The sequence below is a fragment of the Paramormyrops kingsleyae genome, chromosome 22 (genome assembly GCF_048594095.1).
Source record: "Paramormyrops kingsleyae isolate MSU_618 chromosome 22, PKINGS_0.4, whole genome shotgun sequence".
In the NCBI taxonomy this organism is placed as follows: domain Eukaryota; kingdom Metazoa; phylum Chordata; class Actinopteri; order Osteoglossiformes; family Mormyridae; genus Paramormyrops; species Paramormyrops kingsleyae.
Window position 1 is genome coordinate 2,755,216 of NC_132818.1, and position 20,054 is coordinate 2,775,269.

The following is a 20,054-nucleotide window of genomic DNA, read 5'->3' on the forward strand; positions in this document are numbered from 1 at the left end:
TTCTTCATGTGCTTGGCTGCTCAGAACAGTGCAAGTGGTTCGAGAAACGATCGATGCGAAATCTCACCCAATTTTATTTTAAATCTGACAGTTTTGCGCATATGTTCGTCTTATTTCTCTAACATTTGTTAAAAAAACACTTCAAAGACGAGCAACATAATGTGTCATGTGTGAAAAGGTTTCAGAGTGCCCACTTTTGGACCTTTCACTTCATGATATTATAACACTGACAGTATCGTTTCAAAAAGGTTTTAGATATTTGAATTGCTGGTTACTTGGACCTATAGAGTCAAAGAGAGATTCCAGACTTAATGACTTTGCGACTTCAGTGAGGCGGGGCCGGGACAGTGAAGCGCCACTCCCCTGGTCGGGCCTTGGTGACAATCTTTACTAGCAATCTCACAGTTTCAATCGGGACATGGTAAATCTGGGTCGGACTGTACTTCGTTAATAACTAACAGATAACAGCAAATACACTTGCGGACGTTCCAACGAGCTGAAGTTCAGTGATTGTCGCGGACGGGCCGGACAGGAGGGGCACACTGCGGTTAATGTGAAGCAGTGATCGGCTGTAGAAGAATCTATGGAGGCGGTGAGAAGTTGCCTGCTGATAGCAGTGCTTTTGGTGGGAGCCGCGAGCGATCCGGCCACGGAAGGTAAGGCGATCAGTAACACTGTGTAAAGTTATGACGGTCAGAGCCAATAACGCCAGTCAGACCCACAGGAAAATAAAGGTTTCATGGTTACTGGCATCGGATTTAACCAAACAGGCAAAACTTACTAATCAACAAATAAGTGTGAAATATGCGGGCGATTGTGACGTTTGAGAAATGCATGGCTTTTCTTTCTGGAAGTGTGACGAGGAAGTATAGATTGTGATTTTTAAATATGAACTCTTAGTAACAAAGTGAGGAAAAACGTAGCTATTTACGTCGCTATACTGTAACCTGTTCTGCAACTTTTACGGAGAGTAACAAGAAAAACAACTACAGTCACAACAGAGCGTAGCCTACTAACTGAAAGCGTCTTCCTTGTGCAACTTTTCCATAGACGGTGGTAAATGAATTAGGAAAAAACGACAATTTTCTCAGGTCTTCTACGAGAAGACTGGGAACAAATCGGAAGAAAATAACATAATAAAGTAATGCAAATAATTCAGTCACGCCACGAATGGGGCTTTCCCCCATTTTGTTATTTGAAAATTAAAAAACACGTTAGCGTATAAAGGAGACATCGTGTAAAAATTAAAATAAAACAAGGACTGATTGTGCACTTCAAGATGGACCCCTGCCTTCCGCGGACTAGCGAGTCACGTAAGGTGACGATGGAGGATCCAAACCTGTACGGAATGTCTGACACTATTTAGTCCGAAACCAACATATTGCAAAAGAATATTTAAATTGACGGTAGATTTCTGCATGAGAGCAACGTATGATGACATGTTCCAACAACTACAACAGCAAGTTTAATTTATATAGCGTCTTTCACCAACCCAAGGACACTTTATAGAGGAATGGTAAATAAACAAAAAGGTAATCATTACAGATAAGAGATGGAAGAAATACAACATAATCACTAATAACATGACAAATACAGCAGACTAACTCAAACCATGATGAAAACGAATGGACAAATTGACAGTCAATGACCAGGGTAGCGGAGAGAGAAAAGAGATGGGACTTGAGTTGAGTTTTGAATATGGGAAGAGGAGTAGAGGCTCTGGGGATGGGAATTCCACAGCTTGGGGGCCGCAACCCAAAATGCCCAAGCACCCATGGTGGAAAGTTTAAATCTCAGGACGGACAAACTGACCAGAAGATGATGATCTAAGTCTGCACCCTGAAGTAGCCATTTCCCACATGGGACATTTCACCGACACAAATAGGTTACTGACCATTTGCAACTTTTTGCAATTTACTGACCATCAGAAATGGTCATACTCATTGACATTATCTGGCGGAAGAACAGAAACTTTGACTGAAAAGGTAAACAGATTTACGTAATTCCACAGGTATGGACATGGTATCGCATCTCTGCCCCTTTTCTCATTACAGCTCCGGATTGTGAGTTTCCTTCCAAACAGTATCACCATAACGTCAGCTGTTAAAGTACTTTGGGTTTTTATGATTGACAAAGCATGTAGGGTACACAGCATTAGAGCTGACATTTTTTGCTGTGTTTGTTATCTGTAACCTTTAGGGATTTAAATGGTTTACTTCATTTTTATTCACAATAGACAGTCGAGACGCTAGAGAGAATACAGCCTTTCCTGTGGCTCTGTATGCACAAAATAAGCATTTGAATCCCATACTTACCGGTGTATTTAATTGTTAGTTGTGTTTTATCGATAGCATGCAAAGCACCTGTGAGGGTGATTAAGTTAGAGACTGACATAATCCAAAAATGACTTGAGATTAAATGGAAGCTGAATGCGGGACTTGCCCAGACTTAAATCTTTGTGATCACTTCCTTGTCAATTCAGATCATCCAGTGCTTTCCCACTGGATCCACGGTGGCTTCCTGACTGGATGACCATCATGAAATGAGTGGGCTTAAAGCGTAATTACCTTCAGCATAGTGTTAAAAAAACTACACTGGTAGAATATTGGAAGATGGGTGAATGCAGGTATGAGCTGGGGTGTTGCTAGGGATTTTATGCCCCATTGGTGTATATCGTATTAGGCCTAGAGCCCAGACCAATCAGGTTATGATCCAAACCTATTACAGAATCCTGATAACTCTCCCCCCTCATGACATCTCTTAGTATAGTTAAATGTAGTGATTTGATAAATACACGTATGCTTTTTTAACGTATTCGTGCAACCATACATAATGTAGCAATTTGTTTATTAACATTACGATATACATAGATCAGATGCATGGTTTTTCGCATTTAGGTAAACCTGCCAAATAGCCAGCAGGTGGACAAGGGCTTTTCTGTGGTTTAAGCGTCAACTTCTCTTGGTTAGATGTTTAAGTGTCTCCACAAGGTGAATTTAAGGTTATGGACGGGCTTATTTTTTCTTTGTTTTCCTGCAGATATAAATGAGCTCCAGCTATATGTGTCTCTGTGTGCATCGTGCATGTTCTCCTTATGTTTTCGTGGTTGTTCCAAAGTGACTAGACATGTGTTCTGGTGAATTAGTGATCCTCAGTCCATGATTTATTGACACCCAGGGCTCTGGTGGGACAAAAAGAAAGCCAGACAGATCGGTGCTCAGTGCAGATGTGATCAGATTTGCTGAGCATGAGATTAAAACCAACAACCTTCTGAAGCTGCAGAACCTCACACCATCCCAGACCCCTGGTGCCTGATGATAGGGAGCATATTGCAGGCAGCACACGGTACATGGCAGGGGACACTCAGGGCTGCAGGCCAGTCCATCATTGGACACACACACTCACACAATAGGGGCAATTCAGAGACAGCAAGTCACTTAATCACGCTTTGGATGGTTACCCGGTGCTACCTGGTGAGTCAGATTACACTGAAAGTGGAAAAGACAATAATACTGCGACGAGACATTGAGTTCTCGGCTGCGGTAACGTAGATTAAGTGGTAATAAAAATCATGCAGTTTAGACTCAGGACAAAAAAAGCCGTTGGCAAAGCAGGGCTGTTTCTGACTGCACCTCGCAGGTCGGGGAGTCCGGTTCTTAGCTTGCTGTTTATCATTCTGACGAACAATACACAGTCTTGTTGTCATTCTTATCATTGCACTCAGCACAGCCAACTTACAGTCCAAAGGTCCCTGCGACGCTGCCAGCGGCACTGAACATGGCCATGGGGCCGTGACTGGGCTCTAACCCCAGGGCTCCCCCCACGTGTACGCGTTTAGTGTTTGGGGGGGGGGGGGGTTTGCCATACTGGTTTGTGTGAAGGAGGGGTGCTAGGGGGGAGGTGTGTTCCTTTGTGGGCTTTGTGGGCAGGGCTTCCATTTGTTGTGGGACAACGGGACACAGTGTGTGTTTGTGTATGTGGGGGAGGTGGTTGTTGATAAATCTGGCCATGTTTTCAGTACGTGAGCTGCCTGAGCTTCCTGCCTGGCTGCCTGGCACACACAGGTACAGGTGTGGTGGGAGCTTTGCTCCGAGTGGATCTCACTGCTCTGAACGGATCTCACTGCTCTGAACGGATCTCACTGCTCTGATGGATCTCACTGCTCCGAGTGGATCTCACTGCTCTGAACGGATCTCACTGCTCTGAATGGATCTCTCTACTCCGAGAGGATCTCTTTGCTCTGAGTGGATATTTTTGCTTCGAGCAGATCCCTTTGCTCCTCTGCTCCTCACACCTGCCTGTGTCTGGGTCTAATGCATTGGCAGTAAGCCTCTCTGTGACCCAGGGTATGTGTGGGTTTGGCCACAGTCTCCCTGGTCCCCCTGCCTTCACCTCCCGACTCGAGGGGAGCCGCGCGTCTGGGCCAGCGCTGTTCTGGGCGTCTAACCCTAATCTTGCTTATTCCTCCTCTCTGGCCAGTGTGGCGGTTGGAGGCGTGTTGACTGTTTGGCATCCTTTGTGTCCATTTTGGAAAGTGTCACCCCAAGTCAGGCCACGAGAAAGACCCGTGGGGAGTTAAAGTGGGACGTACAGAAAGAGTGAAAAGAGGTGTTTGTGTGAAATCCCAGGTACCCCCCCCCCCGATCCGGTCACACTGGGGTTGCCTCACTACAGACTGTGCCGCGGGGCGTGGGGGGCATCAGCAGCAGTGTGTCCTTACTCCTTACAGGAAACACAATGTCCCTGTTTACATGTGCTGCCTTCATATGCGTCACATCTACATACATAACCTCAGCTCAGCTGCAGACAGGCTGTCCCTGTTGTGCAGTCAGGTGCAGTCATTTACCAAATAAAAATGGACATTTAAAGCTTCCTAATTGATAAGACTAGAAATCCATCTAATGCTTCTGTATACAGTCAGCTTGATAAATACTCTTTGCCACACCATATATGTGTGTGTGTAAATATATATCCTTAATATATATCTATATATATATATATATATATATATCCCTCCTCCTTGGATTGCCACCTTATCGTGGTGGAGGGTTTTGCGTGCCTCCGTGAACCTGGGGGCTATGTTGTCCGGGGCAATAGCCCCTGGTAGGGTCTCCCAAGGCAAAAAGGTCCCAGGGGAGGGGCCAGACAAAGAGCAATCCAAAAGAACCTCATGAAAAAGTTAAATATCAAAGTCCCGTTGCCCTCGCCCGGACTAGGGTCACCGGGGCCCCACCCTGGAGCCAGGCCTGGGGGAGGGGCTCGTAGGCGAGCGCCTGGCAGCCGGGCCTTGGCCCGTGGGGCCCGGCCGGGTACAGCCCGAAAGAGGCACGCGGGACTGTCCCCAGGTGGGCCCACCACCCGCAGGGGGAATGTCAGGGGTTCGGAGCTTTGTGGATCGGGTGGCGGCCAAGGGAGGCCCTGGCGGTCCGATCCCCGGCTGACAAAACTGGCTTTCGGGACATGGAATGTCACCTCTCTGGTGGGGAAGGAGCCTGAGCTTGTGCGGGAGGTTGAGAGGTATCGGCTAGATATAGTCGGGCTCACCTCAACGCATAGCTTGGGTTCTGGAACCAATCTCCTGGAGAGGGGCTGGACGCTCTTTTACTCTGGAGTTGCGGCGGGTGAGCGACGCCGGGCTGGGGTGGGGCTATTGGTGGCCCCGCAGCTCGGTGCATTAACAACGGAGTTTACCCCGGTGAACGAGAGGGCTGTCTCTCTGCGCCTTCGGGTCGGGGATAGGTCTCTGACTGTCATCTGCGCTTATGCGCCGAATGTCAGTTCGGAGTACCCGGCCTTCTTGGATTCCCTTAGCGGTATGCTATTTGGCGTGCCGCGGGGGGATTCCGTTGTTTTGCTGGGGGACTTCAACGCTCACGTGGGCAATGACAGTGTAACCTGGAAGGGGGTGATTGGGAGGAACGGCCTCCCTGATCTGAACCCGAGTGGTGTTCTGTTATTGGACTTCTGTGCAATGCATGGTTTGTCCATAACGAACACCATGTTCGAGCATAAGGGTGTCCATAAGTGGACATGGTACGAACATGCCCGGGGCTACAGGTCGATGATCGATTTTATAATCATATCATCTGACCTGTGGCCTTCCGTCTTGGACACTCGGGTAAAGAGAGGGGCAGAGCTGTCAACTGATCACCACCTGGTGATGAGTTGGCTCAGGTGGCAGGGGAGGAAGCAGGTCAGACCTGGTAGACCCAAGCGCATAGTGAGGGTATGCTGGGAACGTCTGGCAGAGGCTCCTGTTCGCTGGAGCTTTAACTCGTGCCTCCGGCAGAATTCCAACTGCATGCCGGGGGAGGTTGGGGACATTGAGTCTGAATGGACCCTGTTCCGGACCTCCATTGTGGAAGCGGCCGTACGGAGCTGTGGATGCAGGGTGGTCGGTGCCGGTCGTGGCGGTAACCCCCGTACCCGATGGTGGACACCAGAGGTGAGGGGGGCCATGAAGCTGAAGAAGGAGGCTTACCGGGAATTATTAGCCCGGGGGTCTCTGGAGGCAGCTGACGGGTACCGGCTGGCCAGGCGGAACGCAGCTCGGGCGGTCGCAGATGCAAAAACCCGGGCGTGGGAGGAGTTCGGTGAGGACATGGAAAGTGACTTTCGGTCGGCCTCAAAAAGGTTCTGGCAAACCATCCGGAGTATCAGGAGGGGGAAGCAGCTCCTGGTTCCTACTATTTATAGTGGGGGGGGGAGGCTGTTGACCTCACCTGGGGACATCACCCGGAGGTGGAAGGAGTACTTTGAGGAACTCCTCAATCCTGCCTCAAATACATCTACGCACACTGCCTTTGAGACATCTGAGGGCACAGAGCCCGAGGGTGCTGGGGGGGGCTTGCCCATCACTGGGGCTGAGGTGGCCACGGTGGTTAAACAGCTCCGTGGTGGCCGGGCCCCGGGGGTGGACGAGATTCGCCCTGAGTACCTGAAGGCTCTGGATGTTGTGGGGCTGTCGTGGCTGACACGCCTTCTCAACAGTGCGTGGAGGTCGGGAACAGTGCCGCTGGATTGGCAGACCGGGGTGGTGGTCCCCTTATTTAAGAAGGGGGACCGGAGGGTGTGTTCCAACTACAGGGGGATCACACTTCTCAGCCTCCCTGGGAAAGTCTATTCCGGGGTACTGGAGAGGAGGGTGAGATCGATAGTCGAATCTCGGATTCAGGAGGAACAATGCGGTTTTCGTCCTGGTCGTGGAACACTGGACCAGCTTTATACCCTTGCAAGGGTGCTGGAGGGGGCCTGGGAGTTTGCCTATCCAGTCTACATGTGTTTTGTGAATTTGGAAAAGGCTTACGACCGGGTTCCCCGAGGTGCTCTGTGGGGGGTGCTTCGAGAGTATGGGGTCCGGGGTCCGCTGTTGTGGGCGATCCGGTCCCTGTACGAACGGAGCAGAAGCTTGGTCCGCATTGCCGGCAATAAGTCGGACGTGTTCCCGGTGCGTGTTGGGCTCCGCCAGGGCTGCCCTTTGTCATCGGTCCTGTTTATAATATTTATGGACAGGATTTCTAGGCGCAGCCAAGGTGTCGAGGGTGTCCAGTTTGGTGACCTCAGGATTGCCTCGCTGCTTTTTGCAGACGATGTCGTCCTGTTGGCTTCATCAGCTGGGGATCTCCGGCATGCACTGGGGCGGTTCGCAGTCGAGTGCGAAGCGGCAGGGATGAGGATTAGCACCTCCAAGTCCGAGACCATGGTTCTCAGCCGGAAACGGGTGGTTTGCCCTCTTCGGGTTGGGGAAGACGTACTGCCTCAAGTGGAGGAGTTTAAGTATCTCGGGGTCTTGTTCACGAGTGAGGGTAGGCGAGATCGGGAGCTGGATAGGCGAATCGGAGCGGCGTCTACAGTTCTGCAGGCGCTTAACCGGTCCGTCGTGGCTAAGAAAGAACTGAGCCAAAAAGCCAAGCTCTCGATCTATTGGTCCATCTTTGTTCCTATCCTCACCTATGGTCATGAGCTATGGGTAATGACCGAAAGAACGAGATCGCGAATACAAGCGGCCGAAATGAGGTTTCTCCGCAGGGTGTCTGGGCTCTCCCTTAGGGATAGGGTGAGAAGTTCGGATATCCGGGAGGGCCTCAGAGTAGAACCGCTGCTTCTTCACGTCGAAAGGAGCCAGTTGAGGTGGTTTGGACATCTGGTGCGGATGCCTCCTGGGCGGCTACCCGGAGAGGTTTTCCGTGCGTGTCCTACAGGGAGGAGGCCCCGGGGCAGGCCCAGGACTCGCTGGAGGGATTATATCTCTCGGCTGGCCTGGGAACGCCTCGGTGTCCCCCCCGAGGAGCTGGTGGAGTTGGCTGGGGAGAGGGAGGTCTGGGTGCCTCTCCTGAAGCTTCTGCCCCCGCGACCCGAGCCTCGGACAAGCGGTAGATAATGGATGGATGGATATATATATCCTTAATAGCAGTGCTTTGTTGAAAAGATATCTAAAGAGTTTAACGTTCTAAAAACAATGACTGAGTCCAAAGTGGCTGATGCTGTGGATTACTGTGGTCACTTTAGGTTTTGGGGGCTGGACTTGGTGGAGGAGTGAGAATCTGTAATGTGACCAGACCTGCTATCTCGGGGGGGTTTGGGGTGGTAGGGGCTGCATTAATGCATTGGTCATTAAGACTCATGAAATCTGGCTGATCAGTTGCTGGAGCCTCCCCCCCACCCCCCCCCCCCCCCCTCCAGTGCAGTAAGTGTTATTGCCGGCACCCTGTGCTCTGGTTAATTAGTTAACCAGCCCCTGGTTGCTCATCATGGGGCCGGGGAACATAACCATGACGAGCCTCCCCCACTCTGCTGCATTAATGTCACCTTGCTAGTTCCAGGGTGACTGGCTGGTTAGAATAAGATAAGATGCTCTATTGGTCCCATAGAGAAATCCTTGCAGCTACAGTGAGGTGCATAAAGTGCACAGATACAAACATTCAGTACAAAACAAAGACAGTAACACAGAAATCTAATGATCTGAATCCCCCTGAAATGTCGGCGCGAACCCAAATCAGACTGCAGTCTCTGATGCCACCCAATATATTCTCCTTTACACTTAACTCCTTTTTACACTTGTTTACTGATCGCGGAGCAGATCAGCTCTGTGGCAGGCAGCCCTGACATCTGGATAAAGGGAGATCAGCATAATCCAGCAACCCCCCCCCCCCCCCCCCCCGAACCTGGTGTTCACCATGTCCCACGACTTCTCTTACTGTCCCTCAAAAACATGAGGCAGAGTTATATCCTAGGAGGAAGAGAGGACACAAGTATGTTTCCGGAAAGCATCATGCCAGTGCCAAGCCGGGGGTCAACAGGAAGCCTACAGAAGTAATGAGATCCTTGCTAATGGTCGGCATGCATTAACGTCACATTGGGCATGATCACTGGTACTTCTGTTTCAACCCCGAAAGGAGAGTAATCAATCCGGGGGCCACAGCGATGATGAGGGGGGTGGGAATCCTAAAAGAAAGACCTCAGGCAAGCAGAAGCCCCCCCCCCCTGTGCACTTCCTGTAAACACACATTCACACTCTCAAACAGACAGACAGACACATGCGCTGAGAAGCAGGCAGCCTCCTGCCCCCCATCGCTCAGCTCTGGGTTCAGCCTGACCTCTGGTCTCATCCCACATTCCCTCCCACTTTCTTGGCCTTGCGCAGCCCTTATTGCTGGCGTCCGAGGGCACCCTATGAAGAGCTATTTTCCGAGGCCCGCGGCGTGTGTGTCGGTCTCGGCAGGGACTCCAGGTCTAGTGCATTCATCCACGCACCTTCCGGGTCTGTTTCAGGTTCCTGCTGCTATTTCCTGCTGAAACTCGGTCACTAAGTCAAAGTCGGGTCACATGATTCCAGCTCCTCTCTGGACGGAATTCCCTGTTGCGGCGATATGTGTTAAAATGCCGTATTATATAATAACGACACTTTATTAATCTTTGGGGGAGTTTCTCTATTACCTACCCATCTTGCTCTGCATGAGTCACATACACAAGTGAGTGTTAGCCTGAGTGTGACAGTGAAGGGTCAGCCACCTGCGATGCCCGTAGAGCTCAAGGGCCAGCAGACATGTGGCTGTTCTGCCAAGGCTGGGCTTGAATCAGCGACCTTCCAATCACAAGCACAGAGGTTTAGCTCGCTGAATCACACACTGCTCTACACCTATACATGGATTTGCAACTGAACATGGACAAAATGTGGTCAGGCAGTTGAGGCTGCATTTCTCTGTCTAATGTATTTACAGACACAAAGCTGGGTCTCTCCTTGACTTGCACCCGCAACGTCCATCGTTTATAAGAAAGGAGGATTCCTTGTAAATGTGTGATAGATCTGATGCATCTGGCACAGAGGATAGCATTAAGGGCTGGTTCATACCCACTGTGGATACTTCTTGTACCAACGTGCCAGGTAACAGCATGCATTGATGCCAAGGCTGGGCTGGTGCTGTACACCACAACTGCTCTTAAGTGATGTTTATGTAGTGTGGTATGGATGTGAGATTAGAAACTTCAAGGGGGGTGGCAGCATTGTGTTCCCTGGACAGCCCTGTCACCTGCTCCACCCATCTGATCCATACTCCTCATGCACTCACCAGCCAGTTCAATTTCTAGATGGATCAGCTAGAAAAGCTGAAAGCTAATAAATGTTTTGCCTGAATGCTCTGATTCTGGCTGTTTTTCTGAAATGTCTTAAAGTGACAGTTATTCATTTCTATGTCAAAATGTTTATTTTGTATTTATTTCTCATTTGCAATGTGACCAACATTTCACGTGACATGACAATAAACACTATAACAGATGCATTATTGGTATAGACAGACCTTTGCTTTTATGCAAAGGGACCCATAGTAATGGGAAGGGATGCAGTTTATGTTCTTTGGGATTTGAACCTATGAGCTTTGTGTTGTTAGCTCAATGCTCTATCAGCGCTACAAAATTGTGCTTTAGTTTAATGTTAATTGCCTGTGAAATACTACATCAAGCTCAAGATCACACAGTTTGAAAATATAAAACAAATCACATCTCCTAATGGTTTAAAACTGGACATAGCATTTTATTTTTCAGTATAGGTTAATTGTAAAATATTCAGGCTATATAGGTGCAAACCAATTGTATGGTAAAGCCTTTTATGTGACAACCCTGGAGCATTTGATGTGACTTGTCTTAATGTAATTAGGTTCACTAGATCTGTGCCTGTTAATTCATGTGACACCACTGACTAGAGTGGACTGAACAAGGGCTAGATAACATGATTAATTAACCCGACAATAGCACAATATTTTTTTTAAATCAGCGAAGGAAACCATCACACTCTGAAGAAAATATTAATTCAAGCATACTTTACACATTCTCCCTCAGATGATTAAATTCTCCCGCAGTAGCTGACCGGCTACCAATTCGCTGAACAGTGAGGCTAGTGATGAAAAATAACGTCATACAGTGTTACAATCACAGAACTGTACAATATTCCTTGCAAAAAGATCCTCAGAACAAGTTTAGATGCCAGATGGCTGTGATCACAAAATGGCAGCTGCAGGCTCCGTTTTGGCTGCTCTGTCTTGTAGTTCCAATTTTTCAATTTTAAGATGATTTTGGGTCTGGTCAAGTGTACATTTTCAGGTATAGATTTTCATCCATATAATGTTTTGTCAAGTGGTAATAAGATCCATCAAAATTCAAATACAATAAATACAGAAATAATGACAAATAGATTGGTCCTGTTCACACAGAGAAGCCTGAAGTCACATCATCCTTCTGCTCTCACTATGCACTGTTGCTGCAATTTTGATGTGATTTGTCTCAAAATTTAATCAGGTCCAGATCTTCACCCTTAAGGTGAAGCTGGCGCTAGACTGGAACTAAGATGGCACTGTAGTTATCTTAAGCCTGCAAAGGCTGTTCTGTCAGTTTAACTGGGAGCGTTAAACCAAGCCCCTCTCCCCAGATCTCCCAGTATGCCTCGGCACAGACATGAAGTTGGCGCTGCTGTCAAGTCCTGAAAACCAGTATGAGATGCTGCGGCTGATGTACACCGGGAGCCAGGTCGTGCATGGCAATCTGGAGATCACGCACCTGCAGGGGGCACTGGACCTCAGCTTCCTTCAGGTTGGTATCAGCTGGCGTTACCATGGTGTCAGCTTCCGCTTTATCAGCTGCTGTGACACGACAGGTCATACTGTCAATCTGTAAACGATGTTAGAATGTGGCCTGTAACCTGCGGGTTGCCAGTAGCCCAGCTGCAAAAACGTAAATACATCTTGATAAAAACATCAGCTGTGTGATGTCGTTCTAAATATAAGCTTTTCCCTCTCCTCTGCTTTGCTGTGCACCCCCCACCCCGGGCACCTACAGGGCATCGTAGAGGTACAGGGCTACGTCCTGATCGCCAACGTCTCGGTGCCCTTGGTGCCCCTGGACAGCCTCCGCATCATCCGTGGCAGCCAGCTCTACAACTCGAGCTACGCTCTGGCCGTGAAGGATAATGGTGGACTGAGCGAGCTGCGCTTACGAAGCCTGACAGGTGGGGGGTGCGAAAGAGAGTAATGGGGGAAGGAACAAAGGAAGGAATGGTTGCCGCAGGGCATGTAAGAGGGAGGGAGAGAATGCCAGATGAGGGCAGATGGAGATGTTCAACCATTGTGTGCCAGTTTATGGTTAACTATGGACCGGTCAGTCAGGCTGTGTTGCTACCCCACAGCCGATTGGACGAAGACTACTATATAAATGTAAAATTCATTCTGATTGGGTGATGCGGCTTCAGTGTACATGATGCCTTACTGCTCCCTGTTGTTCAAACAGAAATCCTCCTGGGGGGGGTCTACATTTACGACAACCCCCGGCTCTGCTTCCCAGACGCAAGAAAGATCCTGTGGAATGATACTCTGGATGAACAGAACACATACAAGAACCTAGTGGAGGTGCAGAAGCGTCCAGCCCTTTGTGAGTGCCCACCGGAGGGGTCAGAGACCTCCTTTTAAATTGAGCTCCATCTGCCAACCTGTGTTTGACACACCATCTCCAGGGACTTCCTGGTGACCATCTGTCTGTTTCGTCTTACCAGGTCGGAGCTGCCATCCGGCTTGTAAGAACCAGGCCTGCTGGGGATCGACGGCCCAGGATTGTCAGAGCCGTGAGTCATGTGACCACACAAGCCTCATCCGTCACTCAGCCTTGCTGGATCAGCACATCTTTGCCTTGGTGTGTGTTTTTCTCCAAGCCATCAGAACTGCCCCTCAGCTCCCTCCCCTTCCATCTCACAGTGACCCACATCCAGTGTGCTTCCGGGTGCCTCCGCTGTAAGGGTCCAAAGTCCAATGACTGCTGTCATAAGCAGTGTGCCGTCGGCTGCATCGGGCCCAAGGACACCGACTGCCTGGTACGTCCCATCTTGGGGCAGATGGGGGGGGGGGGGGGGGCAAACACAGAAATACAGGTGAACATGCATATATGGTCTCACAGATGCACATGGTGTGCTCTCAGGTTTAGGAGCTTGTACCCTTTTTAAAAGGAAATCTTAAGTGCTCATGTGGTCGCAAACCATCTCTTTCCTGATGCTGTTCCCCCCTCCTCCCCACAAACATTCACCCTCCTGTTTAGGCATGCCGTCACTTCAATGACAGTGGAACGTGTAGAGAAAACTGCCCACCCCCCATCATCTATGACCCAATAACCTATCAGTCCAAACCCAACAAGAACAGGAAGTACAGCCTGGGCGCCACATGTGTCAGAGAGTGTCCTGGTGAGTCTGTGCTCCTCATTGCACGCTGCTCAGAGAGTGTCCTGGTGAGTCTGTGCTCCTCACTGCACGCTGCTCCCAGCTCGCCCACATCCTCCACTCCTTCTTTTTTTCTCCTGGGCTGTTTTCCTCTAGCTGTTTACCTTTCACTGCCTCCTGTACTACGACTGTCCCTTTTATTCTCACTGTATATATCACACTCACTGTATAAATATATCAATCAGGGCCTCATTCTGCGTCTCCCCTAGGAACATAATTTCGCCTTCCCCAGCCCTTTTTTCAGTAGGTCACCTACAGTAAGATTCATTCTGCATGCCCCCCCCCACCCCCCTCATTGTAGATAACTACCTAGCCATGCCGATGGCCTGCACCAAGGTGTGTCCCAAAGCCAACCAGGAGGTCGTCGTCACATTCCCTAATGGCACAGAGATCCAGAAGTGTGAGACATGCGACGGAGACTGTCCCAAAGGTGCGTACGCACATTCAGGAGTAGGTGTGCTTGCTTCACCAGTCTCCTGATGTTTCATGCCGTCTCCCTATCTCAGTCTGTTATGGTCTAGGCATGGGAGACCTCCAAGGTGTGCATGCCGTGACCTCCTCCAACATCGCCCTTTTCTCTGGCTGCAAGAAGATCTTTGGCAGCCTGGCCTTCCTCCCTGAGACCTTTAACCCCTTGGGACCGGCGATCCCGCCGGCGGGATCTGACAGAAATTTCGCAAAACCGTTTAAATAACTCCGCGAGTTTTTGTCATATACACATTTTAAAAATACTCTCAGAAACCTTGGACGGTCTACTTTTCAAATATATATAGGTAGAAACTAAATATATTTTTACAGCTTCGTGATACGAATTGAAAGAACAAGAGTGACTGACTTAAGCGTCTGCGTCTCGAAGCGGCTCTGATCGCCCACCCACTTGCAAATCGCGCTATTCGCATGATAATAACATGATAATCCGACAGTTAGTATTGGGTAAAGAAATATGTGAATACGCCCATTGTGACCGAAATAAACAAGAGCACATGTCTGGGTAGTGTTTACACTGATCGGCTACAATATAGCACACGGATACGTCTCTGCCGCTGAAGCTTTGCGCCAGTGTTGCCACTTTCAGCAGCGAAGCTCATACCTGTGTTCATAGCTCAGTGGGCTAAGCCTGTGTTCCTGCAATCACGTGGTCGCCGATTCAAACGCAGCGTATTTAGAACGTGAATAGCGATCTTCCGCTGAGAGCGGTCCTAAACGCTCCCGACGCAAGTAAAACCAAGAAAGGTGACACGATTTGCTTTTTTGCCTATTTAACCTAATTTTAAAAACTTTAATACTTCTGACAATGGAAGTTTTGAAAAGAAGACAGATAACGGATTTAGTCAGTGTTTTTTTCATGATTCTACAAAATGATTTCAGCGAGATATAAACTGAAATACACGAGAAAGATACGCGGTCGATGATGCCCTCGTCCCCAGAGCGTCAATAATAGTCACTGCATCATATTTATCGCTTTCTATATTTATATAGTCACAGTTTTTCATTTTTCATTCCATCTATCAATAAACTGTGAAAGGGATTTTATTGTTGCTACTTTTCTTGCGTTTCAAACTGCCTTTCCAAAGTGATGGGTGTGGGGTGCAGTGACATTCCAGACTGATGGGCCATTGACAGTATGCAAACTACTACAGGTGTGAGGACACCTATCTCATCAATATTCATTGTGAAGACCACTGACTTTGAGAAAAAGAGTGTCACTCCAAAGTTCTAACACTTTAGTAATCAAACCATATAAAATTTCTGAATGTCACTTTTACCTGTGTGTAGCCAACCCCTGTGTCTATAAGCTTCAGAGCTCAAAAGTCTTACCTAGAAATGTCTATAATGTGATTTTTTACAATTTCTCAGCATGTCTGAAAATAGGTTTTTGAAAAGTATATGTTTAAAGTTGATTTTAACAAAAAATAGAATAATAACATTCTAAGAGGTCTCAGATTATTGGTGCTGAGTTTGTGCTGAATAAAAGCAAATGTATCACTTTGGGATAAATGTTTTTTAGATAGGTGAAATATTTTAAAATATCAAGGCATGTCAGACTACCTCGAAAGTGGAAAAAAGGCCTCAGGGCCCAGGGGGTTAAGGGGTAAGATCATTCCACACACGCCCAAACTGCACCCCCACTACAGCCGCTTTTCTGTGTCACGGAGGATGAAGTTCAGATATCTGAAACTGGGAAAAGGTCAAGTGTCATGGTTATTTGAGGTTAGGATGTATGATGTATCTGCAATACTACTTTGCCAGCACCATAGTGGAAGAATGTTGGTCTTTACACCTATTTCTTCTCCAACTATCCATCGTCGCTCCCCAGAGACCCGAGAACCAACACCTCGGCCCTGGAGCCGGCGCAGCTCGACGTGTTCAAGAGCCTGCAAGAGATCACAGGTGCTGCTCCCCCCCGGCTCAGCGCGTGGCCTCGTTAGCCTAACGCAGTGTAAACATGCACTGAACATGAGTGCTTTTTGGTTTTCTTGTGAGCAGGCTACCTGTATATTGAGGCTTGGCCGGAAAACTCGACCGACCTGAGTGTGTTTCAGAACCTGACGGTGATCAGAGGAAGGATGCTGTACAGGTGCGGACTTGCAGCCCCAAGGTGCCGCTTCAGCCCGGCTTTGCTCAGATGCCTCTTTGGCTGTGACGTGTGACCTCCTCTGTCTCCCCTCCTCCTGTCCACAGGGGCGTGCTGTCGCTGGGTGTGCAGAACCTGCAGGTGGAGTCTCTAGGCCTTCGCTCCCTGCGTCGCATTACCGGCGGCCTGGTCCTGTTGAATGGCAACCGCCGCCTCTGTCACGCCAGCTCCATTCGGTGGGAAAGGATAATGCACCCCCCCAAGAGGTCAGGTCTGCAGCAGGTCATCCTCACAGAGAACCGGAGCCCTGAGGAGTGTGGTATGCAGTTTCTCTTGTGAATCCTAGTAGTGGTATTGGATGAGTCCCTCAACACCTAGATTTAAGCATAACACAAAGATTTGCGACCTCCAGCGGCAGATGGGCAACTGTGTCACCCCTTGTGTGCTAACGAGAGCTGCTGGGGGCCAGGACCAGGCCAATGCGTGTCCTGCCTCATGTTCCAGCGTGGGACGGAGTGTGTGGAAGAGTGCAACATCCTGCAAGGGTGAGAGAGTAGTGACAGAGGTCTTGTTGGGAGTGGAGAGAGGTGGAGCACCATTGCGTTTGAGGCTAGGCTGGTGTGGGTTGTGTGGCCTCCCTGGATACATACATTGGCATTCAACATAGTTCCCTCATTTCTTCCCCTGGGGAAAGAGTACCACATAATGGCTGATTCCTTAGCCGCGAGGCCATCTACTGGCCAAACCCTAGTAGTGTGGGTAAGTAGTAACAGCTTGTGTCCCCTTCAGGTCTCAGCGGGAGTACAGTGACAGCAGCGTGTGTCTCCTGTGTCACCCGGAGTGCCGCCCCATGAACGGCTCAACCTCCTGCCATGGGCAGGTAAAACTCGGGGGGGGCGGCCTTCTCTCAGTGGCTCTGAAGCAGAACCTTCGCAAGTTCAGGAACACTGGCAATGCCTTTGCTTTCCAACAGGGGGCACACCAGTGCCGGCAGTGCCTGCACTTCCAGGACGGCGACACCTGTGTGTCACATTGTCCCAGCGGGGAGAAAGTGGAGCAGCAGACCGTGTGGAAATACGCCAACGAGACCAGGCACTGCCTGCCCTGCAGCACCAACTGCACTCTGCAGTGAGCACCTGTGCAGCCACCGCCAGCTGCGACCTCGCGTGCACCGGCTTTACCCAAAGAGCAGCCAGTTTATGGGAGAGGGAGATATGCCAGCCATTATTTATTTTGGACCCGTGCTTAAAAAGATCCTGGGAAGCAGCCAAATGAATTCAAACAATTTATCATGCTTAGTTGTATCAGTTTGCCTGCTTGAAAGGTTCTTCTGGTTAATGAGTTCTGGGCTCAAGCATTGTGTGAAGGACTGAAACTTAAACTTCTCCCATTCCCAGCATGTAAGGTGCTGGGCAGAACCTACACAGCAAATTTCCATTATCAGAATTAACACTATTAGAGTTAAATCTAACACTTTCCAAGTGTACATATGGGAACCACCACAAAAGTGTTGATTTAACACTTTCCAAAGTGCTGTCCTATATAACACCCATAAAGTGTTATCAACCCTACACCAAAAGTATAACATTTTTACACTGCTTAAGGTGCTGCTTTAGTCCTCCTTAGTGTTACTAGTTAACTGAAGTTAAGATCATATATGTATAATATATATATATATATATGTTAGTGCTATAAACACAGATACATTGAACTAATGACTTAATAAACACAATAAATTGTAACAAAAGCCCTTTATTCAGACTTTCACAAAATTATCAGTGCAACAAATCCATATCATCCACATCTGCATGTATACCTGGACTTAAAAAATACAAGTCAGTAACGATATAAAAAAAGTTGTCACTGCCATATGCCATTTGAAAGTCAAAAGGTTTAAAATGCCTCAATTCTACCTGTTTGACTATAGAGAGCTGCAGGTCTTGTTCAGTTATACAATATGCATGAAGGTGCTCAGTAAATGTTGCTTCCATCTTTGACACAACAAAATATACTTCACTTCTCAAAAGTATATGAACAACTTTACAGAACACTGGCATCTCATCTACTACATCAGTGCAAACAATAAGACCAGTGCGAAACTCAGTGGCAACACATTTGACCCAATTTGTTTGACTTATTTCAGTGGACATATCCAACTGAAAATACTCTGAAATCAATGGACCGTTTTCTGTCTCATTCAGCGTTTGTGTTTTAACCGGTCCAGATTCAATGCCTTTGATAGCCAATGATTCCCAGTGATAAGCAATGGCTACTTGGTGTTTTCGTGCAAGGGACTTTGTCAGATTCTTGAAGTTTTTTACACTGGATTTAAAAAATTTATGCTTGGCTTCATATCTCATAGTCCATGCGTGAACCAAAGGACCAATCTGGCGAATACATTCTGGGTAATGAATCATGAAGTGGTGTTTTGGAATGAGATTATTTTGAGGGTATAGCTTTGTGAATAAAGAATGGTGCTCTGCTATAAGATGCTTTAAATAGTCATTCCATCTGTAATTGCAGGAGAAAACACAATATTAATTATGTTTAACAGGAGTAACACCAAATGTCAGTGTCTGTTTCCTTCTGGGACAACATCACCAAATATGAGTGGAATGTTCTTAATAAGGCACATTGTTTGACTGGCACTGAGTCCCACACTATTGCCATGAAGAGTTATCTTAGTTGGTCTGTTTTTTTTGTCCAAATAGCCATAGTTGAATGCATAAACACGTAAAAGAATGTTTTCCATTGAAATGAAGTTTTGGCCCAAATACTCAAAAAGCAGTTTGATTTGATATTGTCCCACCCCCTCCAAGATATCATGCATAATGTCAAAAACGAAATTATCTGCCACATTGAAATAAGTCAAACTATTGAGAATGCTGTTTCGTTTGATTCCATAGCATGAACCTTCTCCAGCATTCTGATTAATGATGCTATAATGCTGTTCATTTGTTTCTTGGGTCCGCAAAATAACACGTGGATCATCCGAACTGAACACTGTCTGAGCAGTGACTTTGTCTGTAAGACACCTTCTGCAGTAATAGCTAGCACTGAATGATTCCACATAGCCAAGAATACCATTTAACCCCAAATTGTCTCCTGTAATCTGTGAAATAGTGCCATAAATAGGTTGCTCAGAGAATGACACTTTCATTCCATCGCTTTCCAACATTTTTATATCTTTAATAAAGGGGCTTAATATTGCGTCGATCGTATACTTTTTCACATCTTGTGAGTGAAACAAGGAAATGAGATGAATATTCATCAAAGAAGAATTCAGGTTTGGTGGGAGGTTTCTGAGTGTAAAATATAAACATCCAAGTTTATGAATCCCTAGTTTAGATCCCAAAGGATTTCCCATTTCAAAATCATCATAATAAAGTTGAATTTGCAGCGCATTCTTATATCGAGAATATAGTGGGTGCTTCTTGTAGTAGTTTCCATCACAAAAATCATGGTAGCAATCTCTCTCACTGGATGACACAATGTGATTGCAAACATCCTCATTCTTAAAAATGAACTCTAAAGTCTTCATTAGTGGTATATAAATGAAAGTGTCATTGACTGGTACCTGTTCATACATTCCAGAAACTCTGTCTTTTCTTGAATCATATCTCACACCTAAATTAATTTCAATGGGTTCCACAACGCCCCACTTCTCACCAAAATATTTCCTCCACTTAGAATCTGTATCATCTTCTACAGCCTTTCTGCTGGGACTTT

General features: G+C 47.7%; 1 protein-coding gene across 1 annotated transcript; it reads left to right on the plus strand.

Annotated features, from left to right (window-relative positions):
* The first annotated feature begins 334 nt into the window (after positions 1 to 334).
* LOC140581582 (receptor tyrosine-protein kinase erbB-2-like) lies at positions 335 to 19,535 on the plus strand. Its single transcript, XM_072704590.1, has 16 exons — positions 335 to 656; positions 11,921 to 12,081; positions 12,328 to 12,496; positions 12,775 to 12,915; positions 13,037 to 13,105; positions 13,236 to 13,351; positions 13,573 to 13,714; positions 14,052 to 14,180; positions 14,257 to 14,380; positions 14,740 to 14,744; positions 16,070 to 16,141; positions 16,238 to 16,328; positions 16,433 to 16,644; positions 16,738 to 16,870; positions 17,115 to 17,205; positions 17,299 to 19,535. The coding sequence occupies exons 1-16, from the start codon at positions 584 to 586 to the stop codon at positions 17,455 to 17,457; spliced, it is 1,887 nt and encodes a 628-aa protein (XP_072560691.1). The 5' UTR covers positions 335 to 583; the 3' UTR covers positions 17,458 to 19,535.
* Positions 19,536 to 20,054: the final 519 nt, after the last annotated feature.

Bases quoted from the DNA above. Each gene is read 5' to 3' on its own strand.
- LOC140581582 (XM_072704590.1), top strand. From the start codon at position 584: ATGGAGGCGGTGAGAAGTTGCCTGCTGATAGCAGTGCTTTTGGTGGGA. The intron at 14,181-14,256 runs GTGCGTACGCAC...TCCCTATCTCAG, and splicing joins CGACGGAGACTGTCCCAAAG to TCTGTTATGGTCTAGGCATG. The intron at 16,142-16,237 runs GTGCTGCTCCCC...TCTTGTGAGCAG, and splicing joins GAGCCTGCAAGAGATCACAG to GCTACCTGTATATTGAGGCT.